The following is a 27,857-nucleotide window of genomic DNA, read 5'->3' as shown; positions in this document are numbered from 1 at the left end:
AGGAGCCAGAGCCGTGGCTAAAGAGCGGACGTATGGTGTTGGTGCAGTTGCAAATCATGGGTATTGTGAGTTTCCTTGGAGGCGTGACAAGAGCGTTGAGCAGTGGCTAGCTCTGCCTATTCAAGGCTTTCAGAATGGCGTCTGATTTCTTCATCGTTCAAAGCTCCGACCCAAAGGCAGCGTTCGGTGATTCCCTCGATGGGAACAAAGGCGTATCTCGTGCTCGCTTCCAGAAGGCGGAGAAGCGTCTTGACGACGGCAGCAGCGATGCGACAGCGCTCAAAATTAACCAGCGGTGCCGTCGTGGGAGAGCTTGCAATCTCCGAAGGCCGCTGAGCATTGTACAGCAGGTCGTGAGTGTAAATGCCCACAAACGGAATGCATCCTGCATCGGAGCCCATCTCCATCTCTGCCCGGATGGCGTGAAAGTTCCGGCTCGGCGTCACCAGGGCCTCTAGACTGTTGAGTGTCTTGATATCATGCGCAGGCACCAGCTTCCATGTCTGTGTCAGGCGAGATACGTCGTTGCTAGACAGCGCAATGGCCAGCTGGGCCAGCGTCGCGAAGTTGCGGTACCGTCGGCAGTGAGAGGCAATGTGGATGAGCTTGATGATACATCGGGCGCGCTCCTCGATGTGTTGAGTGAGGACGATCTCGGAAATGGCCCATTTGACCATGATGTTGAACCGCGCGATCACCACCTCGACGCCCTGTGCCTCGCTGTTCTGTAGGTAGTGCACCCAAGAACGAGAGTCGCTCCTAGCGGCGTTCTTCCAGTTCATATCTATCAGTTCTTTCCAGTCAATTTCGTTCAGCGCGTCCTTCTCGATCAGAGTGAACTGCTGGGCGAGAATGTCCGAATCGAATGCCAAGATGAAGGGCAGGTGAACCGAGTACTTTCGGATGTTGCCGAATCCGGGCAATGCGTCTGAGGGGTTGGAATCGCTGGGCCCTACCAGGTCAGGTGATGAAGGCTCGTGGCCCTGTGGAAGGGTTGGCGTCAGCTCTGGTGAAGGGAGCAACGGTTGCGCCGAGGCATTTTGGCCTTCGTGAGCATTCTGCTTCTTGGAAGGGTCGGGCGCCATGGCAAGGGCCTGAACCAAGGTCATCTGGTGCGTGGACGTCCTTGACGTGGCCGAGGGCCCGCGCAGGTGGTTGGGAGACTTATATTTCCCAAACAAGTCATTGTCCGAGTCCCCGCCTTCAATGTCGTCAACAGAGAGTTCCGAGGACAGGTCGGTGCCGTTCGCGCTGGCGTCGTCTAGGAACGACTGGGTTTTGGTTTCCGAGGGCGCAAGCTCTCCGGGCTTGATTCTCTCGATACTGGCAGTCTTCTCGACCAGGTCGAAGGACAGGTGCTTTCCGGGTTCTGCGTCGGCGGCTTCTGGGTTCCGCTCCACCTCGACCAGCGAGTCGCTGTCATCGGAGCCCCTCAGAACGGACCTGTCAGTCCACTCCATCGTTCCGATTCTGCTTCGGGCGCCGTCTGTCAAATCCCTGTCAAGCAGAGGGATAGAGCAATAGGACTCCTGAGAGCCAACGGAAAGAAACGACTTCATCTCCTTGCGTGGCGTGGGCTTGACTTCCTTTGGGGGTACTGAATCTACCGGCTCCGGCGCTTGCTCAACCACGGTATCAGGTGGACCATCGATGATGTGCAGGTGTCGTTTCTCATGCTTCTCTTGCCGCAGAGCATCCAGGTCATCGAGATTCGCATCCTTGTCAAACGTCTCTTCAACGTCCTCCGCGACAGGGGAAGGCATCTTCACTTCCACTGACCGCTTGAAGGTCTTCTTGTCGTATTTCCCCTCGAGTTTCGCCAGTGCGGACTCGATGCCTCCGTCGTCGTCGTCATCCGGGATCTGCGCTAGCTTCTGAGCCTCCGCCTCGAACGAAGGGCGCATAATGGGTTTAGATGAGTGAGTGCTGAAAAGTGATAAGTCCCGCTTGGTGGGCTGCTTGTCGGCAAGTTGACCGACGGAGAAGGTTCCGTCGTGGCCCAATTGCGCTCTTGGCGAAAACGAGTTCGTGTTTCCAGCAGAATCGGGACGTGTATCGAGCAAATAAGAGCTGCGGATAGAGTCCGTGTAGGCTGCGAGCGAGCCCACAGATCGAGACCTCCGGAGCGACGTTCTGTCAAGATCCGCGACGTGGTTCGCGGCCCGAAGATCTCCTCCGGGACGCCTCCGTAGAACATGAAGCGGGGCTGGCATGGGAACCTCGGAACCTGCGTCAGTCACGGAAGCCCCTGAATCCGTCGTTGCGTCGAAGCTGAGCACGGTCGCGGGAAGCACGCTGCCGCTGCCAATTGAGCTGTAGTTGCGATGCATGATCGAGTTGAGGGACTGAGGAGTCCCTTTGGAGTGACTCTTCTTATGCATTCGAAAGGTTCCTCCGCTCACGGGCGGGCGTCTTGCCCGACGCGACGTGGACAGAGATGGACGGGGTAGATCCTCCGAGGCTCGTGTGCTCTGTCTCCCCTCGAGTGTCGCCAAGTCTGGGATGAAAGGAGGCAGAGCATCTTGCATCAACGGACTTCTGACATGCTGGTTGAGGAGAAACGACGATCTCCGTGGCGTGTTCCCTCGCACAGAGTTGGAAGGGGGGGTGTTAGGCGGCGTAGGGTCCGCGGCACTGGCCATGAACGCATCTGCGAACGTGTCGATAGATGGGTTCGCTGCGGTCGGATAATGCCCCGGAGCCGGAGCCATCTCAAATGGAACGGTGTCGTCGACGATGACGATTGACTTGCTGCCGATGGTGATTCCCATGTCACTGACTGGTCGCGGCTTCTGAACATGGGAAAACCCATCAAAGGTGCTCGACTCCATCAGAGCAGCCGAGTAATCCGGGTGCCCTCCGTACGGTGGTGCAGACTTGGGCGGCGCGTCCAACTCTAGGCGTTGTGCCTCGGCCTGGGCAGCTGCTTCCTCTTCGCGAACAGCCTTCTTGAAATCTTCGGCCACTTCCGCTCCGAGGAGATCGATGCGGACCGGCGGTCGACCTACATGGTTCCTGGGGCGGCCCAGGGGCACAACGGCAGTGCCCGGAAGCCGGTTCGTGGTAGCGCCACGAGGGCCCACGGGAGCGATGGTCATGAAATGGCCTTCTGTAGGAGAGACGCCTCCACCCCGAGCACGTATGGCTCGGCGGACGCTACCGATGAGTTTCCTCATCCCGGTCCCCGACATAGCACCGCCCACGTTCCTAATTTTGGGAAGCTCGCGACTGCTGGGCTGGAAAATGGTTGTCTGCCGGTTGTTGCTGCTGTATGGCCCGTACGGCTCATAGTCAACGTAGGCCTGAGCCGGGGGTAGCAGGTTGCCGCGGACCAGGCTCCCGGCTGAGGGCAGCAGCGTCGAAATGTCCTGGTCGTGGGACGAAGATCTGTCAGAGCCATGATCTCGCAGCGAGTCGCTGATGCTGTTGTTACGCTTGTGGGTCTGAGCCGGTCGCACGCGTTTGCCTGTGAGGGCCTTTGGTGTCGTTGCCACTTGTGCGGCCCCAACGGTGGTGGACGTCGTCGGGACTGGATGTGCTGCCATGAGCTGTGAGGCACTGGGATTGAGGGCCTTGAGGCTTTTGCTGGGAAACGAGCACGAGACAATGTCCATGCTGGCCATGCTGAGGGGTGAGCCCGCCGCTTCCTCCCAATCAGTTCCATCGCTCACTCTATTCTCTGGAGTGCCGGGTCGATTTCCTGGGAGGACAAAGTCTCCAGCGGGCGGGATCTGCGGAGCATCAATGTAGAATGTTGTTGGCCCGGTACCCGTAGGGACTTTAGGCATTGGTCGGGAGGCATTCAGCTGCGCCGCGTCCGTGTCTCCCCGCTCGGCTTCCGCATCCCCGGCCACGCCGCCTGGCGAGATGGGGACCTCCGGCCCGAGGGAGTCGTCGAATTCCGGGCCATCCCAGTACTGGGCGCAGATGCGTCTCCAGCACTTTTTGAGCTCGGCCAGGATCTTCAGCTGAACCTTGCGCGAGGACTGGTCCTGCGACACCTCCTCGACGAACTCGTTGAGCAGGGTGCAGAACGTCACGCGCAGGTCGTAGTCGAATATGAAATCGTCGGTGAAGTAGTTCAGGATCCAATGGCGCACGGCAACGAAAGTCCGCACCCGAACGATCATCCCTCGCTCATCCTTGCGCGACAAAGCCCATCTCAACCGTGCGACGAGCATACGAAGCAGACTGGCAGGCTCCAAGAAGGCTCTGTAGGTGAGGAAGAAGTCGGATATCAGCTCGTAGTCGAGAAAACTGGGGGACGTGATCTCGGCAACCAAGCGCGGCGGAGTCGCTGCCGTCACCGCGCCGGTGGGGGAATATCGAACAATGGAGCGGTCATCACAAGCGGGCTTGAACGTCAGCTTGGTGAACATGGCAGGTTCGATGACCAAGTGGGTGGACATGTAAGTATCCCGTACGGGTGGAGGAGAGGGCTTGGGCGAGGGCGGCGGCTCCGGCGGGTTTTGCTGCGACGGTACTCGTATTCGTGGAGGCTCAGCCGCGAGGACACCCAGCCCTCGCGGCCCCGGTTCGGGCAAGCGCAAGCTGTGATCCTTGGGGGAAGGGTTCAGCAGCGAGACGCTGCTGGATCTGACGTCCTCGGTGGGGGCATACGACGATCCGCGTAAGATGGGTGTGCCTCTCAAGGTGAACCTGGGCGTGCCAATACGCCACGATGGTATGTTGATGTTCAAGAGGGGCCCCGAAGCGGCGTCCAGGTCGTCCATGGTGCGCGGTCGCTGCTCCTCGCCCGTCGGTCTCGAGATGATCACCCTGAACGTGTCCTTGTCCGAATCTGTGGCAGCGTTGTACTCCTGCACTGTGGTGTCTGACATGGCCCGTCGTGGCCTCGTGGGGTGGTTGAGGCTTCGAGCGTCTGGGAAGTACTGCTTCTCTCCACCCAGAGGCGATGCAGTCGGTGTCGGTGTCCATTGGCTAAAGTCCAGCTCGAGCGGTTTCACTGCCCTGATATCTTTTGCGTCCTTTGCTTTGCCCTGAATCGATTGGTCTAGCCCGCCAGCGCCCGGAGGCGTCACGGGGAAGACAAAGTTAGGCTGCGGGTAGCGTTGGTGAGCAGGACGAACCGTAGGCCTGCCACGAGGAAGTCAGCATTCCAACCGGACCGCTCCCGAAAGCCAAACGCCCAAGACCCTATTTCACCCCGCAGACCACCCAACGGCATTCCAGAAGGAGGCGAGTCAAACCCACGTACCTCAAATAGATTCTCCCATTGTTGCCCACGTTGGCGACCGCAAACTGCCGACCTTCGCGACCAGCCGAGGTGCCGTCTGGGGCGACATCATCCTTGTCTGCCTCGGCCTCCCGCCCGACCCGGGGCAGGGCCTTTTCTTCGTGCGAGAGCCGCTCCGTGGCTGGGAGCAGGGGCTTCCCGGTCGTCGCGGCCGCGCGATTCGCAGTCGCAATTCTGGCGGGCAGTCTGGCGGAGGACAGTTTCGGCGACGATGCAGCGGCCCTGCTGGCCGAGCTGCCTAGCCTCTTGGGCCTCGCGTCCGCCGTGGGACGCCTCAGCGACGCGGCGGTACGTGTGGAATCGTTTCGCAGGGGCGGCGACGCGGCGATGCCGGAGCCAGGCGGCTTGCCAGGTTGGTGTGCGTCAACGGCGTCCATGGCCGACGATGGCTACGTCAGGCCAGAGCTCGGTTGCTCGACGCGGTTGATGCTGTCGGGGATGTCGCCTTAGCATGGCCCGAGACACAACAGGGAGGAAGAAGCAAAGACGGCCGCTGGGCTGCACCCGCCAGACAGGTGTTTGAGGAGGCCCAACGAGCAGGTCGATCGGTCGCTGCGCGCAAGCAACGGGCCAGAGATGCGCGCGAGGCTGAAGATGGACAGGCACTTATGGAGCACGTACCCGTATTTCCAGACGCCATGCAGGGACGGGTCGCGTCGCCCGCTATCGAGGAATCGTCATGAATCGCAGCGCGAGTCGAGGAACAGACGGGGAGCGAGGCGTGGTGGTCGAATTTGGCGAAAGGTGCGCCCAGAGGACGGTCGGGCGAGGCGGAGACGTATCGACGACAGCTGGGGACAGATTCGCTTGGGAGCTAGAGCGCAGGAGGGCGGGAAGGATGATGGGGTGGAAGTGACGGCGGGTGGATGGACGGAGTCTCTGTGGGAGGTGGTGGTGGTGGCGGCGGCCGTCCGCTGGCTGGCTGGCTGGATGTCTGGCTGGACTGGCTCATCGGCAGCGCGTGTGGCGGGCAGCGCCTGCTGGGGCGGGCGACCTACAGATGGGTGAGGGACGGGAGGTGGTGGCGCGGGCTGCTTCTGGGGGTGGCCGACATGCCATCAATGGATGTCAAACTTGGACGAGATTGCCCGGGGGCCTGCGGCGCTGCAGTGGTGGCCAGAAGCTCCCGTCACGTTTTTTTTTTTTCCTGTTCCAGGGTTTCTCCTTGCGCCTCAGGTGCAGCTCGCGCACAGGCGCCCGCCCAGCCAACCTCGCCCCGACCTTGGGAAAGCATCGTCTCTCAGAGCAGAGAGCCCTGGGGCAGCCCAGCCCAGCCCAGCCCAGCCCAGTGCGGTGCAGCTCAGTGGGCCCGCACCGCACCGAACCGAGCTGTTGGCTCCAGCGCGTGCCCTCCACTGGCCCAGGCCCTCCCCATTGAACTGGATTGAAGCTCATGGGACCCCACCCGGCCTCGCTGGGGGGCCCGGGGTGGTCTGGTGGTCTGGACTCCACTGTGCCCCGGGCTGCAGCAGCGCGAGATGGCGGCCCCCCTTAGCGCCTCGAGGTGCAGCTCATCCCAGCGCGGCCGGACCTTGGCGGTGACTGTCTTGGTGACCTTCTTGGGCGGGTCGCGCGTCCCGCGATGAGCTGCGACAGGGCATTTGGCTGGTCGGTGTCGTCGTCCTTACCTCTCCCAGGGCTGGATCGCGCCGCGCCGGGCCCGGCTGGCTGGGCTGGGCTGGGCTGCGAACAAGATTGAATGAGGGTGAGGGCCTCAGAGTCTTGCCCGTAGTCACGGGGCTGTCCGTATTAGTCGCGCATGATAGATACGCTGCGCTGCATTGTCCCAAATTCCGGCTAGACAGTTCCAATTGGGGTGCTCCGCCCCGGTCAAGCACCTCACGGCCGGCCTACCCGCCGCCTGCCTGCCTGCCTGCCTGCCTGCTTGCGCATGATGGAATTCCAGAGAACTGGTCCGCACCGCCTACGTTAGTACCGACAAAACGCATACTTTTGCCCTGCCTGCCGAGGACGACGACGACGACGACAGGCCCAGAGACGGAAGCCTATCGCTGCGCCGCAGGGCAAGGGTCCCCGTCCCTCCCCCCCGGGCAAGCAAATCGCCGGTGCTCCGCGCATCTGCGATCCAGCCATCTGCCCACCGAGCGAGGCGAACCGAAAGTCAACAACCGACCGTGCCGTCCAGCCTCTGCAAATCAACCCCCGGGGGGCACTTTCACGCGTGATAAATGCGTCTGCGTGCTGCCTCGCGCTTAGCTTGGCGACCGTGCCTCCACCACCGCCGCCGCCGCCGCCGCCGCCAGACGGCCGCTTCGCGTCTGCAGCAAAATCGAAGCCACTTGGACACCGGCTCGTACGACCACGACGACGACGGACCCCCCTTTGGCCCCCCCCTTCCGGGTGCCCCGTCCGCCCGGCTGCTTTGCCGGCGGCGGGACGCACGCACGCAGCCTCTTAATAACTGAGGGCTTTGTTTCTGACATCTGACAGGCAGGCGGGCGCAGGCCGATTCGCCGCGCGTGACGTCGACGCCGCTCCGGGGCCAAGAATCGCAAACCCCGTAACTAATTCGACAAAGCTCGCGGATTTGTATTACGGAGCACGGAGGAGTGCGTGCCAAGCAACGTACTACGTATTTCCTGCAATGTGCCTGCGACGCCTGGGCGGCTTTGATCACCGGCGTGTTGTTGGGCACGCAACCCCCCTTTCGCAGGCCCACGGCGATAAGGAGCTGTTGACGATCGGCTAGGAGGGCAACCGGGCACGAGCACGGACGGCCCGCGAAGCGACTGCCGCGGGCCTCACACGCGGCCAACGTCCCAAAGGTGGTGCATTTGTTACGCGGGCCCCGGCGGAACGGTTGGCCTCGCTGCCCATCCCACGTCTCGATGCTGCTGCATGCAGCGATCACCAACCGGGGGCCCAGGATGGCAGCGCCAAGGGTTTGCTACGGATTACGACGGGCACGCACACACGCGCAAACATCTCATCATCGCAAGCAAGGATGCGGCCCTCGTCTGGACCCGTGCTAAAAAGTCCCTGGCTGGGCGGCAGCAGCGGCGGCGGCGTCTTGTTCCGGGCGTCGCCTGCGCGGATCCCCATCGTCAGCCCAGGTCTTTTTACCCGTCATCCCTGCCGTTGCCTCTGCCTGGCGCCCCCCGCCTCGTCTCGCGGCTTCGTTGCCGGCGCTCCGTCCGGACCCGAGGGAATGGGACCGGTCGCTGCGCCCCCCCTGCTTGGGTGAGGCGGCGCCAATCCTGCGGACGTCGCATGTGCGTCTTTTCGTCGGTTGTGCCTGTTTGTTGGTCGGAGATGGGGTGATGAGCAATCATGCTGCCATGGCGGAGGCAGATAGGAGATGCACGCACTCACGCCCGGACAAACGAAGGCTGTCTGTCAGCTCAATCAGTACACACAAACGCCAACGCCAACGCCAGCGCCAGCGGGAGCCGCGCCGCCTGTCGGGTCGCCCGGTTCGTCGACTCTGCAGCAGCATTCGGCAGTGCATGGACCGCCCTGTCATGCCCGGCCCGTGCACGGACGACCCTAGGCTGGGCTGGACCTGGGCTCGGCTGCCATTGCATTGCTATCCCCTTCCGACCCAGGGGGGGTGCTTGGGGGTTGGTTGGTCCGCGACTCCATGCGCCAGCCATCACCGACCGCATCATGCCCTTTCCAGCGGGACAGACAGGGTGCCATTTCCCGTCGCTGCCTGGCTGGCTCTGGGCCCGGCAAAGGGGGAGCGTCTGCCGGCATGCGGTCGCATGCAGAGGCCGCATCGGGCCATGTTTGCTTTCTACAGTGGCTCACGCGTCCGATCCTTCTCGTGATTTAGCTGGGCTTGGCAGATGATGCTCGTAGTATTACTATGTATTACTTGTCGTCCGAGGCAATGATACGGGCTGCATGCGTGTTTGATGACAGGGGGCGGTCCTTCATAATACCAACGCCATATTCCCCGGATCTCCGACGAGGCTCATCTCAACTCTTTCCTCAACCCACGAACCCCCTCCATCCCGCCGTCTGTCACTGTGACAGTACAGTACAGTACTGTACCGGCACCCATTGCACAGAGTACGAAGGGACGGAGCATCAACGCCGCTGTCAATGGGCAACGACAATGACACTCCACTTCACTCCAAGCCACCTACCGAGTCTCCGCCCGCCTTCCCGCCGTCACCGCTACACAAGCTTCGTCCATGCCGTCCCCTCCTCCCCCCTCCCCTCCCCCCCATTCCTGCTGGCCCGCCCCGACCCGCCGCCCGCTAATAGTATCCCACTCCAGCTCCCGCCCGGGCGGGCGTTTGTCAGTGTCCCCTCCTTCCACCGCTCTTCGTGACTGTCCGTGTGTTCTGTCAGTCATCGGCCCCGAAGCTGCTCGTCCGCCGACCTCTCCGACCCGACAGCAGCTTTCGTCGACTCTCGGACCGTCACGGCACGTCCAACCTGGACCGTCCCGTGACAGAACCCCACCATGGCGTCGCAAGACATCGCCATATCCGTCCTTCCGCTGTGTCTCTCGCCGTCGACCATCCAAGCGAGGATGGACTCGCCCTCACCGTGACCCCATTCCGCGTCTCCACACCACCATTCACGGCAACAGTATCCCACCCCGCCGGTGCCCGCCAACTTTGCTAGTAGCAGCACTCGTAGCTCCAAGAAACACTTGCGACACTCGTACCACGAGCATGCACGGCCTGTGCCGCTGCAGAAGACCAGTGCTGTGCGGTATCCAATCGCCGGCTTCCCTCTCTCGCCGTCGAGGCTGCACAAGGTCTCACTCTCACCCTGCCTTCTTCCTTTTTGCTTGGATGCTTGAGGTGGCTCGACCCTTGCCTGCCCTGCCCTGCGTGCCTCGTGCCCACAAGCATCTGCACCGGGAAGACTAGTCCGATGATGCAGCGTACGTCACACCTTGGAGACCCAGCTCACCGGGTCCCTGGGTTCACAATGCCGCTGGGGCTCAAGGGCGGTTGTCCTTTCGAAGTGCCGCCCCCAGCCACCTCAATTAACGCATTTGGTTTTACGAAGGAGTAGTGCTTCGTAGAGCCGACTTTTTCTTGCTAGGGCGTACATAATAGAGATCGCCAATACCGCAGCAGCAACGGCAGCCAGCGGCAGCCAGAGAAGCGACGGCAGCAACGGCAGCAACGTCGGTAACGACAGCAACGTCAGTAACAGCAGCAATGTCAGTAAAGGTAGGAACAGTAGCAAATTCCTAGCAATAAGCAGAACGCCGCTGTCGTCCCATGCCTGCACAATAAAAATCGCTGGCGCAGCATGGCGGTGTGGCGTGGCCGAGAAAAGCGTAGGACGGCTTTACAACTATGTAGCAAAAGTTGGCTTTACGAATAGCACTATTCTTACCAACTACTTTGCCCGACAGGTTGATTGTTCGACTGGCTGCCAGATTGACTCTTGGGACTGCTTGATGAATCGGCTGATATGTCATATAGCTAGGTATTGTGAAGTTAATCCCGCGCACAGCGAGGCTGGCAGTCAGGAGGGCATCAACGCAAACGCTGTGGATTCAGTCCACCAGTGAATGCAACAGCCAATTCACCAGTCACTCCAACAGTCAGTTTAGCAGCCCGTCCCGTCATCCGCCCAGCAGTGAATATGGCAATTGGAAGTCAATCCGGCAGTCAGCCCAGACGTGACTGTAGCAGTCAGTTCGAAACTCGACCCGCTGGTCAGTCAAGTTGTCAATCTCGCAGTCAATCTACCAGTGGACCCGGCAGTCAATCGACCCGTGAATCAAGCCTTGAATCCAGCAGTTAACACAGGGCATTTATATGATGCCTGGCGGGCGTTCCCACCGTTTGCATGCCTCGCACCAGGCCATGTGGCATAAGAATGCCAGGGGTCCTGGTGAACCTAATATTGAACCCCCGGCAATCAGTCCTCACCTTCTCCTGATCGTGTCTTGACTTCCTCTTTCTTTGCTTTTTTCTTGCACAAAGCGTCGCGTCATCTTATTCCGCGCAACGTCAGAAACGTCTCAATCACGCCTTTTGAGAGGAACAGAATCACTCACTAGCAGCTTCGTGGCTTCTGATTGCGTGAGCGTCCGTGTGACAGGACTGTGACGGGATGGCACCTAGTGACAAGTGCGGCAACGCCGCCTGCACGACGAGCTCGTCGGCGCCCTCGCCCCCGGACGCCAGCTCGCTCCGGCTGTGCTCACGATGCCGCAAGATCAAGTACTGCTCGTCCGAGTGCCAGACGGCCGCCTGGCCGACGCACAAGCGGGGCTGCATCCGGCCCAACTACATCGTCAAGTTCCACCTCAGCCCGGACGACATCGCGAGCCCGCCCGTGACGCGCACGCTGTCGTGCCCCTCGCACGCCGTCTTCTACATGCTGCACATGGCGCTGCAGACGGCGTTTGGCTGGGCCACGACGCACTCGTTCGACTTCGCCGTCGTGGACCCCGCGTACCGCGAGGACGACGACATCATGGGCTTCATCAACAGGCGCATGGCCGCGGGGCCGACGGGCAGGGGGCTCCCGCCGGCGTCCACGCCGAGGGAGTATGTGCTTCGCGTTGTCGACCCCGTGGAGCAGACCATGTTCTCGGGCATCGATCGCATGCATGAGGGGATGAGGCGGCATCCCAACACTACTGAGAAGAAGGCCGACAAGTTTAAGTTGTTTGAGATGTTTGACGACGCACGGTTCCAAGGTATGCACTTCGTATACATCACTAACAACCCCACCCACCATCACCACTCTTATTCTAACCATTGAACCAGGCCACAAAATGGTCTACACCTACGACTTTGGCGACAACTGGGAGCACTACATGACCATCCTGGGCCGCGCCGACGCCACGCCCGACTTCATCTGCCTCGACGGCTCCGGGCACTACGTGGCCGAAGACGTGGGCAGCACGCAGGGCTGGGAGAAGCTCAAGGCAGCCTACCAGACCCAGAGCCCGACCGAGGAGCAAAAGGGCCGTCGGAAGTGGTTCGAGCGAGACGCCTCCAACGCCGACCCGAGGGGCCTCGCCGGGGATCGCGTCAATACGTGGGACCGCGACGCCATCAACCGGGCGCTCGAGACGGAGACGATGCTCGATCGCTTCCAGGTGATGGGGGACGTTGCTGCGGAAAACTCTGCCAAGATGGAGGCCATGCTGCGAAAGAGGAACTAGGTGCCCGCGCTTTTGAGAGGGAGCCAGTGAGGACCTGACTGCGGCGCGTCTTAGACACATGTAAAGATCAGGGCGAAGAACTAGCCGTGCCTACCATGCCCTTCATGCATCCTGCAAAATGTGACTGGCGCTTTCTCGCTATAGCTGAGGAGATTGGGCTAGAAACGAGTAGTCGATGGGCCTGGCCCACGGGCTGCAAGTAGAGCATCTCAGGCCCAGATCGTTCGTGCGTTTCGAGTCTCGTCGTCAACATGGCTGGCTCGTGATCGAGGACCTCCGTCACCGAGGAAGCCGGAAATAGCAATGAGCAGGACTACCCTTTGAGGGTTATCGCCGTTATCGACTCTGATTACCGTCTATCTGATACCTGTATCGCCATTTTCCCTCCGTCTAAATTTGCATCTCCTGTAGGTTCTCAAGTATGAGATCGGAGAATGTTTCCAAAACGTCTGACTCGGGTCCAGCCTTGGCCTCAAAAATGCAGTCCAGGATTGTCTTGATGCCAATGCCCACTGAATCAGAGCCCGTCCGCTGCTGGATATTATTGATGACTTGGTTGATGTCCCCGGAGTTGAACACCCGCGACTCCTGGAGCACGGTGCCGAGTTCCTGCAGGTTAGAAACAGCCGGAACGGCAACCTTCTTTGCGAAATCCATGTCAATCTCAAGCATCTTGAGAACCGACGCCTTGGAGGTCGTGACGAAGACGAGAAGTCGGTGTCCCTGTTTGCACTGTTAGACTCAGTTGACACGATATGCATTTGGAGTTTTGACTCGCCTTGGGCGGCTTCGAGACAATGAGCGTAGTCAGAGCCTCAAGCATCGTGTTGGAGAAGCGGGGCCCGATAGGGTTCCATCCAATCAAGCGCTCAAAGTCATCAAGGATGAGGATACTGGTCGGCGACTTATATGCATCTGCAAATGCTCTGTGCACGAATTCCTTCTTGGCAAAGTCATCCCTGTACCCAACGAGGTCGGCAGGTGTGACCATCTTGACGAAGGGAATGCCGGACTGCATGGCGATATGCGCAGCCAGAGCCGTCTTTCCAGACGACTTTGGTCCGTGGAAGAGCACAGACGTGCTGAACTTGTTGGGGTCGTTCTTGATCATCTCGACGACGCGCGTCATCTCCTGAACGGATGCGTTGACGTGAGCGCTGTAAGGGATGATACCCAATCGAACAGCTTCTTCCAGCTCCGCTTCCGAGACACCATAGGCTGGCCGCACTTCTGTCAGTGCATTCATGAAGTCTTCGCGGTTGACCTTCATGCTGGCAACGTCCTGCCTGACGGCAGCGAGCTGCCCAACCTCGCTGTGGCGGGAGAAGGCGCACGAGGCGGCAGCCTTGACGACACCGTTGATCTCAGCACCCGAGTAGTTCTTGGTAAGACCCGCCAACTCTTCCAGGTTCACGTCCGCGGCAAGGAGGCCGTTGGTCCGCATCTTCGACGTATGGATCTTGAAGATTTCCAACCGGCCAGGTTCGTCGGGCAGCGAGATTTCGATGTGCACTTCCAGGCGTCCGGGTCGCATCAGAGCATCGTCTATCATGTCCTTCCTGTTTGTCATTCCGATGAGAAGGATGTTGTTGAGCTGATCCACACCGTCCAGCTTGGAAAGGAGCTGGTTGACGACGCTGTCACCGACGCCCGTGCCACCTCCGGCGCCCGATCCTCGCTGCTTGCAGACAGCGTCGAGCTCGTCGAAGATGATGATGTGGAGGCCGCTCTCGTCGCCCTTCTCTTTATACTCTTTCTCGGCGTCTGCGAATAGCTTTCGAATGTTCTCTTCCGACTGGCCAACGTATTTGTTGAGAACCTCGGGTCCGTTGATGACCTTGGGAGGGCGCGCATTCAGCATCTGGCCAATCTGGCGCGCAATGAGCGTCTTGCCAGTTCCGGGAGGGCCATAGAGCAACATTCCCTTGACGTGGGGAATGCCCATCTTGGCGACCAGGCCAGGCGGGAAGACGCGCGACGCAAAGGCTCTGCGGAAGATGATGGAGAACTCCTTGTCGAGACCGCCGATGCCCATGTCTTCAAACTTGAAGTCGGGGGCCAAGATGGCGTTCGAATTCGGCTTGGACATGGAGGGCTTCAGGTTGAAGTCGCCCTTGGCGTCCCGGTGGAAGAGAACCCGTGTTTGGTTCGTGAGGATACCGCGGGCGTTGGACTCTCTGTAGACCTGCTTGCTCGAGTCCTCTGTGGCCATGGCTAGATCAACAAGCCCCACGGTCTTCACCGTAATCATGAGCGGGATGTTTCGGACATCCATCAGTACCTTTTGCCCAGGAGACAGGACTTGGTTCTGGTACGTGTCGACGAAGATCTTGGAGAGTTCGTCCTCATCGTAGGGAACATCTGTCTTCTTGTTCGGCGAAGCAAAGCCGACTTCGAGGTCGAGCGAGCCGAGGTAGGCTTTGCTTCCTTGCGCGAAAGGATCGTATATTTCGCCTGTGAACTGGTCTCTCATGGTGATGCCACACCAGCTTCGCTGAGGGTCCGACAAGCTGATGCATCCGGGAGGAAAGCCGGGGATGGGCTTCGCTGTGACGACGTACTCTCCCACTGGCTGGCCTCCTCGAAGCAGAAGATACAAGTCGGAGCCGTCACGGCTGGGAGGGAAATCTTCGGGCGCAACGGCGCAGCTGCAGAGACATGGCATTAGCAATGCGTTGGCCGGGGGAAGCGCGTGCGTCCGGTACTCACAGATTTCCATAGATCAGTCTCGACTGAAGAGACCTGTCGGTGACCTTTTCGACTCTCAACGACACCTGGCGGCCACCGCCGGGCTGGGCCTTCTCCCCATATCGCGACATGCCGGGAGAGCGCGGGGCGCCACCCTGCGGCGCACCGTAGCCCTGCCCATACCCGTCGCCTCCGTACGGACGGCCTTGGCCCGGTGGCGGCGCGCGCGGGTTACTTCCAGGAAGCCCACCGAGGAAGGGCATGCGACCGGAGCCGCCTGGCGGAGGAGCCCTCGACATGATGGTCGAGATTGTTGTCCGGGCCTGGGTAACGAGTGTCCTGCTATAGAGCCCGGCACGCGGCGGTTGCGTCGGCAGACGAGGCGAATTGGGAGGACCGAACAACTCAGGGAATCGTAGGAAATTGGAAAAGCGAGGAAAGATGGGATATGAGAAAGACGCGCGTGGGCGAGGAAACTTGAGGAGATGGGAGGAGGATGCTAAGGACAAGTTGAAGCTTCTGGAGCTGACGAACGAGGGGCGATGATGACACAGGGTCTCGGGTGCGGTTTCGAGGGGGGCATGTTCCCTATGGGGCTTAGTGCCCTGCCACGGAACGGCAGCTTTGAACGGCCCCCGTCGCTGCAACGCCCCACGTCGAGCCGCCAACTGGCCGGCGGACCGGCGGGTCTCCACGGCTGCCAGGCATCGGTACATAGCGACATCGAAGCTGTCCACGTTCGTTCAGGCAACCTTCTCCTTTGCAACACCGGCCACGTTGCACTCCGTTTGCTTTCGTTTGCGGATCGACACCTCAACCCAGCAGCAAGCCTTGGCCGTGACCACGCGTGACCGCCAAGCCAGCGCATGGCTTGCGGCAAGGCATCATGCCTCTGTATGCTCCCACCCCGGGCCGCGGTGGCTATTGCCAACGCAAGCGCTCACTGATGAATGACAGACATCTCCTCGGCAAGAAGTCATGGAACGTGTACAACGCCGACAACATCGCACGCGTGCGCCGCGATGAGGCCGCAGCGAAGGCCGCCGAGGAGGCCGAGGAGCAGCGCATGCAAGAGATTGATGCGCAGCGCCGCCTAGCCATCCTTCGAGGCGAAGAGCCACCACCTCTCCCCGAAAGAGAGGAACCAAACGCCATAGTCCCATCATCCACACGCGAAGCCGAGTCCGAATATCCGAATACCGCGCGTCCACGAAGACAGCGAAAGAAGCCAGGCGAGGACGACACCGACTTTGAGCTGCGCTTGGCACGAGAGCAGAACGAAGCGTCCACGAACGCGCTCGAGCAAACACGAAAGCCGACGAGCTCGGCACCCATCGTCGACCATGCTGGCCACATCGATCTCCTCGGCGACGAAAAGGCCAGAGCCCATACGGAAAGAAACGAGGATGCGGAGAGAGACGCTCGTGCGAAGCGACTGGAGATTGAGGATCAGTATAGAATGCGCCTTGCCAACGCTGCAGGCAAGGGCACTGTGAGCGAACCATGGTATTCTCAGTCTGACCCCGCTGCCGTGGCAGCACCCGCCAAGGACGTCTGGGGCAACGAAGACCCGAGACGCAAGGAGCGACAGGCTCAGCGGCTGATAGCCAGCGATCCACTGGCCATCATGAAGCAAGCATCGGCCAAGATGAAGGAATTGAAGCAGCAGCGGCAGAAGATTGCGGAAGAGCGCGAAAAAGAGCTCAAGCAGCTTCGCAGGGAGGAGAAGCGTCGGGAGAAGGAGAAACGACGGGAGGAGCGTGAGAGGAGAGGACACAGACGCCGATCTGGTTCGCGCTCGCGTTCCCGTTCGCCACGCCGAGAGTCGCATCGAGATCGCCACCACCGCGGGGATGAGCACGGGAAGGACTATGAACGAAAGCGACACAGAGATGAAGACCGTGTCCGACACGGATCACACGGAGACCGGGACCACCGTGGAGACGGGTATGGGAGGGACCATGAACGGAAGCGGCACAGAGACGAAGACCATGCGCGCCGAGGATCTCATGGAGATCGGGGCCATCGCGGGGATGGCGATAGCAGGGACCCTGAACAGAAGCGGCACCGAGAGCAAGAGCACGTGCGCCGCCATGGTTCTCGCTCCCCCGAGCGCAGATCGCGACATCACAGAAACGACTAACGACGAGATACCCCAAGGCGTCAAGTATGCGCCGCTGAATTGATTGCTTGTTTGCTGTAGCGACCAACTTGTCATGTTCCTCCCCATATCTGTCACATCGTATGGGTATCACTTCTCCGTCCAAGGCAGCTTAATTTCCACGGGCCGCATGTCCTTGTCCACCATGCTCACAACCGGGGGCGCCTCCAGTTTCCTCAGCGCCTCCTCCACCCTCTTGTACGTCGCCTCGCTCAGCCCTTCCCTCCTGTCGCAGTAGACGTCCACGCCCTCTTTGGTGAAGAGCGTCGGCGCGAACCACGTCACGGCCCAGCGCTCACGCGCGCCCTCGGCGGTCGTCTCCTCCCCCCAGCCGAGCACCTCCCAGTGACTGCCGACGAAGAACAGCCATCCCTTGCCGCGCCAGTCCCATCCGCCGGCGCCCGTTTCGCCCGTGCCGCCGGCGGCGGCGGCCTGCGTGTCGACGCCCTGGACCGTCTTGCGCACGGCCGTCTTGTCCGTGGGCTCGTACTCGACGAGGTCGTCGATGCGCGGGCGGCCGTCCGCCTTGGGGGGCAGGGGCTTGTAGCTGATGCGGACGTTGCGCGCGGAGCGCCACATGGATAGGGTCGAGTGGGTGACGGTCCAGGTGCCGGTGAGCCATTCGACGGACGGCTCAGACGGCGTGGAGTCGCTCGTGCTGAGCTTGCCCGACGCGTACTTGGACGGCAGCTTGAGTGATATGGGGGCGAGTGATTCCATTGTGAGGTTGCTCGAGCGCTGGGCTGCGCGAAGTGCTTGGGCCAAGGGCGGCTGGCGACGCCGCTGTAGATGTCCCAATTCAGGACACTAGGAGTCGAACGTTCCGTAGGTCGGCCAGCTACAGCCTTGATATGGCGAGCGCACGTGGGCGAAATCAGTGGCAGAGCTCAGTCTTGCTCCGTGAAGACGAAACAAGACAGCTATGTATCAAAGCACAGCATGAAACTGGGCGCGCCCGTCCTCCTGTGTGCCTGTCAGCTTTAATTGGATCTTTGTCGTTAACGCCGGAAGCTTCAGATGCCGGGGCCTCCACTACGTCATGCCAGCCAGGGCTCATCAGCGGAGGAGCTTGGGCCTAGCCGCTGGAACTGTGCCTCGTACTTCGTAGCGCGAACCCACATTTGGAAACCCGCGTTAACAAGCGATAACCCTCAGAATAGGTGACGAGAATCGTGCAAAGACTTCCAATACCTCTTTTGCGAGGCGTTCGAGTCGGTCTGCCCGGTTCATGAACCTGGTATTCCCGCCCTGAGACCACGTGCTCTGCTCCGGGCATGTGCACCTTGATCTGAGCGTCGTCGACATGAGATCATGAAACACCGCGAATCGCAAAATTATGTTACCAAAACCGACAATTGAGTAACACTTACATGAGCCATCTCGTTTCCCATCGATCAAGTCCCTATAGTTCCGCCACGTGCATTTGCAAGTCGAAAGATGAAGCAGCAAAGAAGACCTGTCGAGATTCACATCCGACGTAGTGGAAAGATATAAAGGAGCAGCTCTTGTCGGCTCATCCAGCATGTGCTACTGTCGTGCTTTACTGCGAAGCTCACGAGCCCATTGACCAAGACACCAGCAAGCACGTCTGTCTCTTTCTCACAACCATGTGCGGCCCTGTCATGGACTCAGACTCTGACACGTCAGAGGGCGACTACCATTCGGACGACGAGGTGAGTTTTTACAAAGATCAGGTCAAGCCCTTCCACTCTGCAGGAGGGACTATAAAACTTACGTTCGCCTTTCCAGTTGGACTATGCCTGGGCTCAGCAAGGGTACTGGGGCCATTGGCCGGGGGTGAGTCAGATCTGCATTCCTTTTCCAACCCTTTGTCAAGGAGGGACGATTGTTCAGACGCCCTGTGCAGAAATGCGACAGAAAGTCGAACACGTGCGTCTTCAAGGTCAAGCACGGTGTGTGGGGAAACAGGAAATGGACGCATGGCGACGACTGCGGCCGAGTGCCCCGGCCCCCAGCGCCAGGCAAGGCCAACTTTTACATGAAGACGCAGGGGTGCACGCGCGGCTTCGGGGTAAGTGCGCTCGCTCCCCAAGAAATTATTGCGAGCAGAGGTCCCTGCGAAGTGCCAGCTGACCCGTGCGTGAAATCGGATGCAGTGCCCTCACGATGGGGCGGCGTGCTGGATGAACCCGTGCGGCTACAAGGTCAACTGTCGCTATGGCATGAGCTAACTAGCGAGAGGGACGGGAGGAGTCGACATGATTGCAGATGTTTTTGGGATGCGTTTCCATTTGCAAAGGTGCAAATGGTTAGTTGCACAGGCAGGACACTGTCAAACTATCAATCAGCAGGGCCTCCCCATTCCGTACGTTACTCGGTAACGACAGCAACAACGGCAACGATTGTAACAGCAGTAACAATGGCAACAAAAGTAACGATACCAATACATAGCGATATAAAAGTCTGTCTGCTTTAGTTGAGGCGCCGCAGTTTTGTACCTCAGATGTCTGCAGGCATTCAGGCAGGCCACTTCCGTGCCTCGTCTCTACCTACAACTCAGGTTGGCTGTATGCTGGAGGCCCCGAATTGTCGGCGAGGGAAGCTGTGCACTAACCATTTGCACCTTTGACAACTAGGAAAACCCGTTGGGAACATCTCAAGGGCGTTTTTAGTGCCAGGGAATGGAAAATACAGCAATGACAGAGTACAGTGCCTGCGAGATACAGCCAGAAGTGATGCTCGCGTACTGCCACCTTGACGTGCCAGAGTTGACTTGCGGGTTAGCTTGACCGGCGTCTCGAGCTCGAGGTGCCCGTTAACGTATGGCTGGTACCCATCTGTCCATTGGTGTTATTAGCTGTCGCAGGCCCCGCCACCCCAGCAAGACGACTACTAACACAGTGGAATGATTCGCCCCGCGAAACTGGAAGCGTCATGTGCCTGGCCAGTTGATCCGGCCCAGCCAGTGGTGGATGATCGACCTGCAGCCCAATCCAATCCCACCTAGCCCGTCCTCCGAAATCGACCACACCCTCTTTCCATCCTGCCCATCCCATCTTCCTCCCTTGATGAGCGAGAAGTCCCTTTCGCGTGTGTGTGCACAACCACCACCACCACACATCCACCACCGCCGCCACCACCACTACACCAACTTTCGACGGCGCCTTGGGGGTGTTTGGGGCTCCCCTCCTGCGCCGCGCTATATCCTTCACCGCATTTTCGCTCGCGGAGCTGCCGCCGCCGCGGCGCGCGACCGTTGCTCTTTTTTCAAGTTCTCTCCTCACTGCTCCGCGGGGGTCGTCCCTCCTTTCAGCCGCCTGCAGGACACGACACGACACGACAGCGGCCACCCAGTCGCGCGCGCGCCCATCTCATTTTTTTTCCCGCACGGCCGCCCGCCCGCCTGCAGCAGCCTGGTTAGCTTGTCCGCGGGCGAAACATGGACCCGGCCGCAATGGGCGATGGCGATGACGCCGATGCCGCCGCCATGGCCCAGATGATGGGCTTCTCGGCCTTTGGCGCGCAGGACCGACCGCAGAAGAAGCGCCGCTACAACCCCCTCGCCGACGCCGCGACCGAGCACCAGCCCTCGTCGAAGCAGCAGCATCATCACCAGCAACATCGTCAGGGCAACTCTCGAGGCGCCGCGTCCTCGACGGGTTCGAACGCGACGCCTCTCGGGGCGACGAAGCGCGGTGCAGGAGGCGCTGCGTCTGTGCACCCACCGCCGCCGACGACGACGACCAACACGGACGAGATCTCGCTCGACGACGATGAGGAGGCCGATGTCGCCGGCGACGACGCCGCTGTAGCAGCAGCAGCAGCAGTCGAGAGCACGCCCATCGCTTCGTTGCCTCGTCCGGCCGGGCTGCCAGAACGACCAGCGCCTGGGGTAGGCTTTGTCGGCATGCCGCCGCGGCGCGGACACGGCGAGCTACCAGAGCATACTCGCGACGGAGGCCCATCGAGCGGGAAAGCTTGGTACGAGGACTACTATGACCCGTCGTCGAACGAGAACCCCTGGGAGCGCCTCGAATCATCCATGGGCTTGTCGCCGAGGGGTTCGTGGTTGTCGCGCGGACACCAACATGCAACCACGGCTGCCCAGACATGAGCTCCAGGGCGCAGCATCAGGGTCATCGCAAGTGTATCAACGGTTCTCGAGGCGCCAACAGTTACCGCTCTGGCGATATCGAAGACTCCGACGCACCATACTGGCCACCTGCGTTGCGTAGGGCAGGATATCGAGTCTCGTCCATGCCCCTGCTAGGTTGGACCTCACGCGTTGGGCTGCGGTCACGTGACCCCTCCAACGACTTACACGCGACACGCCAACCCTCGATGCCTCGTCATCGACGCCGACGGCTCACATCACATGATCCGGCACGTCCCGGAGACTGGGATCAGGGGGGGCACACCTCTGTGCTCGCTACGGTCACGCTGGGGGCATCGTTCACGCCGGGGTGGCTCCTTGGCCTGCTGCACGGGCACTGGCGGAGAGCTGAGTTTGCCTACGGAAAAGGACCCCGGCCTTGCCAGGCACTGTCGAAGCCCTGGAACATTCGGCTCTACCACATTGGGTAGCACCTGGAGCTCCCAGGTTGCGTCATCACGCCCAAAGAAGCAACAGTTCGTCGCAATAGGAGATGTACCTATGGGTCCAGACCTTCTCCCTCCGCTTGCTACACGGTGTGCCCGTCTCTCCGCCAATTCAGGCCCCGACAGGGTACCTTACAGCAGGCAGGACATTCATCGTCCTACCCGCCACGCCCTCTCTCTCGACCGAACGGGGGCCTGCTCGCAGAGCGAGAGCACCGGACGGTCGGTTCGGCCAATGGCCCAGACTACCCAAGACGCAAGGAACCAGGCGTGCCCTTTTTGTTTCCCCAGATCGTCCCAGTTCATCCAATCATAAGTCATCGTCTCGTGAAACGGCCGCATTCGACCCCCCACACCCCGTGCCAGCGGCCGCGAAACCTTGCCGGTGGAGAGCCAGCGCTTAATTGCCCGCCCCCCCGGCGCAGCGGCAGGGGCCGATAAAGCAGCAAGGGATCTGGCGCCTAGCACAATGCAAGATTGCCGCCAGCCGCAGCTTAATTCAACGTCAGTCCGTGTCCAAATCTGCGCGCGCGCACCGGCCGGGCAAGAATTTTGCGTCCTAGGGCTGAAGACGAAGAAAGTCGTAAATCGCTGATATCAGACGGCCGTCCCTTTTTTGTCGTGTCGCTAGTAAAACATCCGGATTTCGCTTTTTCTGCGCTCTTGGTGTAGATAGCAAGGCCAAAGAAAAAGCATCCGCTGAACATGTGGAAACTGTCATAATCGTCGCACATCTCGCTGCTCGCTGATTTCGAGCGCGGGTTTTTCAATACTCGGGAGACGGGTATCGCGCGCGAGCCTTGCTGTAATCCTTGGGGTGCTTGCGCGAGGCCTTTGATTGGAGCGAGCTGTGTGCGAGACATTCGTGCGTCAGTCACGGTGTCTCTGCGTCATTGGCCCACGGACGGGAAACAAGTCTCCCTGGGCGGTGCGAAAGAACTCACGAGACTTTCTTCTGTGTCCACTCCAGATCCCCGCGCACCTCGCGCGCATCGCGCATCCCCTCCTGGAAGCGCTCGCGCGTCCTCGCGAGGCGGGCCTGCGCCTGCTTCTGCAGCTCAACGAGCTCGCGGTGCTTGGCGTTGAGCTTTCCAGATCTGTAGATATTGTCGCTCGTTAGCCGGGTTTTTCCTTTACTTTTTCTCTCGACTAGACGAACGATCCGCGCACCGGCCGCCGCCGCTCTGTTGCGGGGGCAGTCTGCCGGTGTGATGCGCCGTTCCGTGCCAGAGGTGGGCGCAAATTGACTTACGACTGCGCTTGGACCGCCATGCTGCGGTCCAGGGGAATGGGATTAAACGAGTTGGCGAAGCGCTCCTGCATGTACTCCTGGAAGTCGACGCCGCTAGCAGAGCCGGTGCTGTCGTAGTCGCCGCTAGAGCTGCCGATGTAGCTGGCCGTGGTGGCCGAGTAGCCGCTGTTGCTGTATGACGGGACTCCAGACGCCGAGCTGATGGAGTCGTCGCATTCCGGGGGCGAGATGGAGTACTGGCTGTAAGTGGGGTACTGGTTCCCCTTGGAGGGGACCGCCATGGGCATGGAGTAGGCAATGGTCGAGTACGGGCCAGACATTTTGATCTGAGTTGGGCGACGCGGTGCCGAGCTGGTGTGAGATGATGGTAAGACTGCTGACGAAGGACCGAGGCAGGCAAGGTGTCAAGCGTTGGAAGGCTTGTGATGGTGATGCTTGGGCAGTGGTATGGGGTCAAGACAATGTCTGGGTTGGCACCTTGGTATGGGCACTTGCGATCACGAAGAATCTCTGTGAGAGAAAGTAATAAAAGAGGAAGAAGAGAAAATGGATTCATCTTGGTCTCAAGGAGCCCTTTTATACTTTTCCTGGAACCCTCCTCAAGCCGATATGCTCATACCGAAGGGATAACATAACCCATCTCTATTCGCCGAGGCCGTGGACGACGACCCCGCCCAGGCAAGGACGGGACAGGAGGATATGATGACACTCTGAGAGGCGGACGAGATGATCATGGCGGCTTGCATGGGGTGGGCCGGCGAGAGTAACACGGAGGCGGCGGTGGTGGTGGAGCAGACAACCCCCTGGAGGCTCCTGTTCTGGGGCTCGTGGAAGACGGCCGAGCCAACGGGGGCGAGAGGACGGAGGCAATGGATTCACGGATTCATGGAATAAGCCGCCAAGGGGGTAGGGTGGGAGTAGAAAGGGCAGTGGCCAACGTGGAAGCGAAATGTGCGCTTGCAAAGACGAGCAAGAGAGCTGGCGTGGGATAACGGCGTCGTCCACATTCACTCGCGAGCCAATGCACATGCCGAGCAAGAGACGAGACCACCCAGCATCAAAAGGGATGAGTGGGGACTCTGGCTCCGGAAAAGAGAAAAGGCCCAGCTGCGAGAAGGCCTTACGTTACAGGGTGGGCAAGCAAGGGCCCAGAAAGTCGGTGCTAGGCCGGGGTGAGAACGATGACGGAACGTGCATTTTGGAGGGGGATTGACACGCACGCCCGGCCAGAGCAAAAGGCGTGGCGGATTTGGCTGGGCCAGGCCCGTGGCGGGCGCAGGGCAAATCGCCGCCGCGGACAAGCAAGGGGTGGTGGCTGCACTAGCCATCTGGCTCGGTGCCAGGCAGGCAGGGAAGCACCATGGAACCGAAAAGGCGGAGAGCGAGCGGCGACGACAGCTTCCCGCGCTAGGTGCCCAATATGTGGTCCCGGCGGCGGCGGCGGCGACGGCGGCGCAAGAGGGAAGCCGTGTGCGTTGGACGGGTCCGTCCTGGGGCGAGGCGCTGCAACTGGCTCGGCTTGCCAAGGATATCCGAGAGTCGGATGGAGCATCTGGTCTGGGCATTGGCGACGCCGCAGCAGCAGCAGCAGCAGCAGCAGCGTGTGCGCGTGGTGGATGCGTGTAAGTCAAACAGCAGCGCAACGTTGGCACGTTGGAGCACAAAGGGCAGGCGACGCGACAGCAGTTTGCCGGAATGGGCCATTTGGAAGAGGCACCGGGTGATTTGCTGGGCGAGTGAGTGTCGCGTTTTTCTCTCTCTGTGTGTGTGCGAGTGCGTGAGTGCATGAGTGTGTGTGCGTGCGCGCGGTGGGTGTGTCGGTAACGTATGGATGGATGGATGGAAGCATGGCCCTCTGGAACAAGCGCCGCGACGCTAGCAGCCGGACGTGTGAAGCGCAAAAGCAGCATTGGAATCCTCTGCTGTGCCTGTCAGGGCCTTGGCCGCAGGTTAGGTTCACGTTGTCCGAAGCCCCGTCACGCCGCCTGCTGTCGGCTGGGGCGCAGGGGGCGCGCGAGAGGGGGAGGCGCACCGGGAGGCACAGAACTGCGATACTAAAGTTCCAATCCGGAGGGACGAAGCCGACGGCATGGGGGCGGGCGGGCGGAGGGCAAGTCAGGTCAGGTCAGGCAGTCGTGCAGCCAGGCAGTGGAGGTCGGGCGGTGCCGCCGCGGGTGAGGTGGTGATGCGTTGTCAAGACGCCTGCCAAACGATGGCCCAGGTTGGGAGGGACGGAAGTTGAGGGTTTGCAGTGCGGCGAGTGGCCGCGAGGCGGGTCTTTGCAAATGAGAATTGCATGAATTGACGGACGCCCATGGGCGGCAGGCGCAACTGCTCCGTTGGTCCCTCTGTCATGGGGGTTCAATTCTCGTGTGCCTCAGGTTCTGGTTTGCGTCCCGATGCTGCTGGTCACGGTACCGGAGAGTACGGTTGCAGTAATACTTTCGCATCTTGCATGCCGGGGATTACTCGCACCGCGGAGCTAGAGGCCTACCAGGCTGAACGTATGTGCCGGTATCAGTTAATCAAAGGTACGGCGCTCCTTCGTACTGGCAACTCTCCGTCGTTCCTGCCGCCGAGTCCCGGCTGGCGCACCCCTCTCGTCTCGACGTGTCTCCTGCCCAATTTCTCGCCGCCTCATTGGGGGGGTTGGGGGGAAGGAACTTGGCCTCGACAGAGGCAAAGGTGTAACGAACGGCGAGACTTGGCCCGACCCAACGCCTGCGGCCCTTTTTGCGACGGGCCATTGGCCACAAGGACCGCAAAGCCCGCCGTCGGCGCGACATGGATGGTGGACGGTGGATGATGGATCCCTCCTCAAGGCACTCACTCTCTCGGTGCTTGCCCCTCCCCCGCCATCCAAGACCGGCCCTCCGTCATCGCCGCGGGCGACGGCTGACGCCTGTCCATGCCCTGCGCGCGCCGGACACCCGATATGCCTTACCCTGCGACACGCCCCCGAGCTGCGCCGTCCTCCGAGCCACAGCTACTGCCCCTGCCGCGGCGTGATTGCTTGACGAGGCGAACAAAGACGACGCGTGGGAGACACGGCATATGCATGGGACTCCACGGTGTCTCGCGCCGTGCCGCTGTGGAGCCGTGACCAGGAACAGAGGCAACAGAATTCAACTCTACGGGGCGACACGCTCGAACGGCGGACACCCTTCCAGGGCCCTCCGTGCCACAGGCGTTTGCGTTGGTGGTGGCACTGGCGGTAGTGGGAGTGCCACCGCCTGCCGGCCATGTCAGGTAGGTCGACCAAGTCATAAGCGGCGATCCGTCAATGGTGGGAGGCAGCTCCAGACCTACTAACGTACTTCACAGCTAATCTATCTGCTGGATGCAACGCCGTCCATTGCACCACTTCCTCAGCTCCTGCACCATCCGCTCCAGTGGGAGCCCGCTCGGCACCCTAGCGGCGAAGTTGCTCCTCCACGTCCGCTGTACGAGATGGCTCGCAAGGGCGGTTTCGTTTTCGCGATTGTCGCCGATCCGCCGAGGGGCGGCACTTTAATTCAGCGTGCCTCCATTGGCGAGTGACGGCCGTCGCAAGCTTTCGCCAACAGCGATGGGTTACATCGAAGAGCGCGTCCCTTGACCACCAGAGGCGATTCCCGCCGTGCAGATTGTACAGCTGGCACGTCCAGACTGTGCTACTGCAGTCCCCTACCGAGCGGCCAGACTTGGTGAATTGGGCGAGTGGGTGGCGGTAGAGCACGACAGCCAGCAAGCTTTCGCCGACACACCACCATCCAAGCCTCCGGCTCGCGCCCACCCGTCTTGCGCTGCCTACGCCGCCATCACGCCGAGAAGACCATCCTTCTTGGGGGCTCAAACAATTTTTTTTTTCTCGCGGCTTGTTCTTCGCCCCAGGGCACGGCGCCACGTCCACGTCCCCCACCCTCCATGTTCAAGGCTTGCCCGTGCAGGACCCGGTGCCGCAGAAATCGAACATGATGCGCCCATGCACACGCCTCCCCCCGGACACCGCGAAGACAACGCATACCTGTACATCAAACTGCCTGCAGCCCGTCATGTTCGAGTACGTACGGCAGGAGGCGAAACGGGCAGCATGGACATATGTAATGTACGACACACGTTGTGTGGGCCTTGAAGAACGCCTGCACGAGCGTTGATGATGGGGCACGATCTCATAGGACAGCCATGGCTGGCGGGGGGCCCAGGCAGAAACGTGGCCATGCAACCCGCTGTATTCCCCGAACCTGCCGCAGCGGCTCATCGAATGCTCAAGGGAGCGGAGTGGCCAGGAGTTGAGCCGTGGCCTGACTACCATCGCGCCGTGCTCGGCCATGATGCCTGCGGAGAGCCTGGCGGGGCAGTCTGGCACTCGATCCCTTCCGGAAGCCTGACCTTTCGGCTCTCAACTCATTCCCCGTATCCTGGACCTCACGAGTGCCATGTCGTTGTGAGACGTCGGATGTGGGCCTGTTGACGTTGCAGGCTGTCAGGCATGTGCCGCTGGCAGACACAACATGGGCTGAATCGCAGACGCTGCGGGCGACTGCAGAGACGGCGGCGAGCTGATATAAACCTGTCCATTATCATGCCGCACGGGTGCTACACGATGCGGCCGACTCACCGCCAAGAAGTGACGAGCCACTCCGGCTCGCTCTTATCGGCGCCGACCCAGTGACGACAAGCGGAAATCTACCTATCTACTTCGTACCCAGTGTCATTTCAACCACCGAACCTGTCTCATTGGCGCGACCATATTCATCTCGAGGTTGTGCAACCCCAAATCGTCATGACCTCGACTCGTCACATTTCCAGCCCATAAGTCTCGAAGAAAGGGAGGGTAAAA

At 60.5% G+C, this 27,857-nt stretch overlaps 7 protein-coding genes across 7 annotated transcripts; 3 read left to right on the top strand and 4 right to left on the bottom strand.

The window, feature by feature from the left end:
* Window positions 1–116: 116 nt before the first annotated feature.
* PLICBS_008601 (guanine nucleotide exchange factor lte1) lies at window positions 117–5,634 on the bottom strand (the record flags this gene model as incomplete). Its single annotated transcript, XM_018323862.2, has 2 exons — window positions 117–5,097; window positions 5,219–5,634. The coding sequence occupies 2 exons, from the start codon at window positions 5,632–5,634 to the stop codon at window positions 117–119; spliced, it is 5,397 nt and encodes a 1,798-aa protein (XP_018177041.2).
* A 5,677-nt stretch (window positions 5,635–11,311) lies between these two features.
* PLICBS_008600 (uncharacterized protein) lies at window positions 11,312–12,374 on the top strand (the record flags this gene model as incomplete). Its single annotated transcript, XM_018323866.2, has 2 exons — window positions 11,312–11,903; window positions 11,974–12,374. 2 exons carry the CDS (start codon window positions 11,312–11,314, stop codon window positions 12,372–12,374), a joined length of 993 nt encoding a protein of 330 aa, XP_018177045.2.
* Window positions 12,375–12,764: 390 nt separating this feature from the next.
* Window positions 12,765–15,361, bottom strand: PLICBS_008599 (transport between ER and Golgi ATPase protein; the record flags this gene model as incomplete). Its single annotated transcript, XM_018323867.2, has 3 exons — window positions 12,765–13,097; window positions 13,171–15,022; window positions 15,084–15,361. The coding sequence occupies 3 exons, from the start codon at window positions 15,359–15,361 to the stop codon at window positions 12,765–12,767; spliced, it is 2,463 nt and encodes an 820-aa protein (XP_018177046.2).
* A 587-nt stretch (window positions 15,362–15,948) lies between these two features.
* Window positions 15,949–17,248, top strand: PLICBS_008598 (uncharacterized protein; the record flags this gene model as incomplete). The annotated part of the gene is given in 2 exon segments (XM_065601421.1): window positions 15,949–16,822; window positions 16,842–17,248. 2 exon segments carry the CDS (start codon window positions 15,949–15,951, stop codon window positions 17,246–17,248), a joined length of 1,281 nt encoding a protein of 426 aa, XP_065457493.1.
* Window positions 17,249–17,313: 65 nt separating this feature from the next.
* PLICBS_008597 (uncharacterized protein) lies at window positions 17,314–17,943 on the bottom strand (the record flags this gene model as incomplete). Its single annotated transcript, XM_018323869.1, has 1 exon — window positions 17,314–17,943. The coding sequence occupies one exon, from the start codon at window positions 17,941–17,943 to the stop codon at window positions 17,314–17,316; it is 630 nt and encodes a 209-aa protein (XP_018177048.1).
* A 2,695-nt stretch (window positions 17,944–20,638) lies between these two features.
* PLICBS_008596 (uncharacterized protein) lies at window positions 20,639–21,298 on the top strand (the record flags this gene model as incomplete). Its single annotated transcript, XM_018323871.2, has 1 exon — window positions 20,639–21,298. One exon carries the CDS (start codon window positions 20,639–20,641, stop codon window positions 21,296–21,298), a length of 660 nt encoding a protein of 219 aa, XP_018177050.2.
* Window positions 21,299–22,549: 1,251 nt separating this feature from the next.
* Window positions 22,550–23,355, bottom strand: PLICBS_008595 (uncharacterized protein; the record flags this gene model as incomplete). Its single annotated transcript, XM_018323872.1, has 3 exons — window positions 22,550–22,631; window positions 22,728–22,880; window positions 23,036–23,355. 3 exons carry the CDS (start codon window positions 23,353–23,355, stop codon window positions 22,550–22,552), a joined length of 555 nt encoding a protein of 184 aa, XP_018177051.1.
* Window positions 23,356–27,857: the final 4,502 nt, after the last annotated feature.

The sequence above is a fragment of the Purpureocillium lilacinum genome, assembly GCF_023168085.1.
Source record: "Purpureocillium lilacinum CBS 284.36 DNA, scaffold_6, whole genome shotgun sequence".
NCBI classification, from domain to species: Eukaryota; Fungi; Ascomycota; class Sordariomycetes; order Hypocreales; family Ophiocordycipitaceae; genus Purpureocillium; species Purpureocillium lilacinum.
This window is presented reverse-complemented; position numbering and strand designations above follow the sequence as displayed.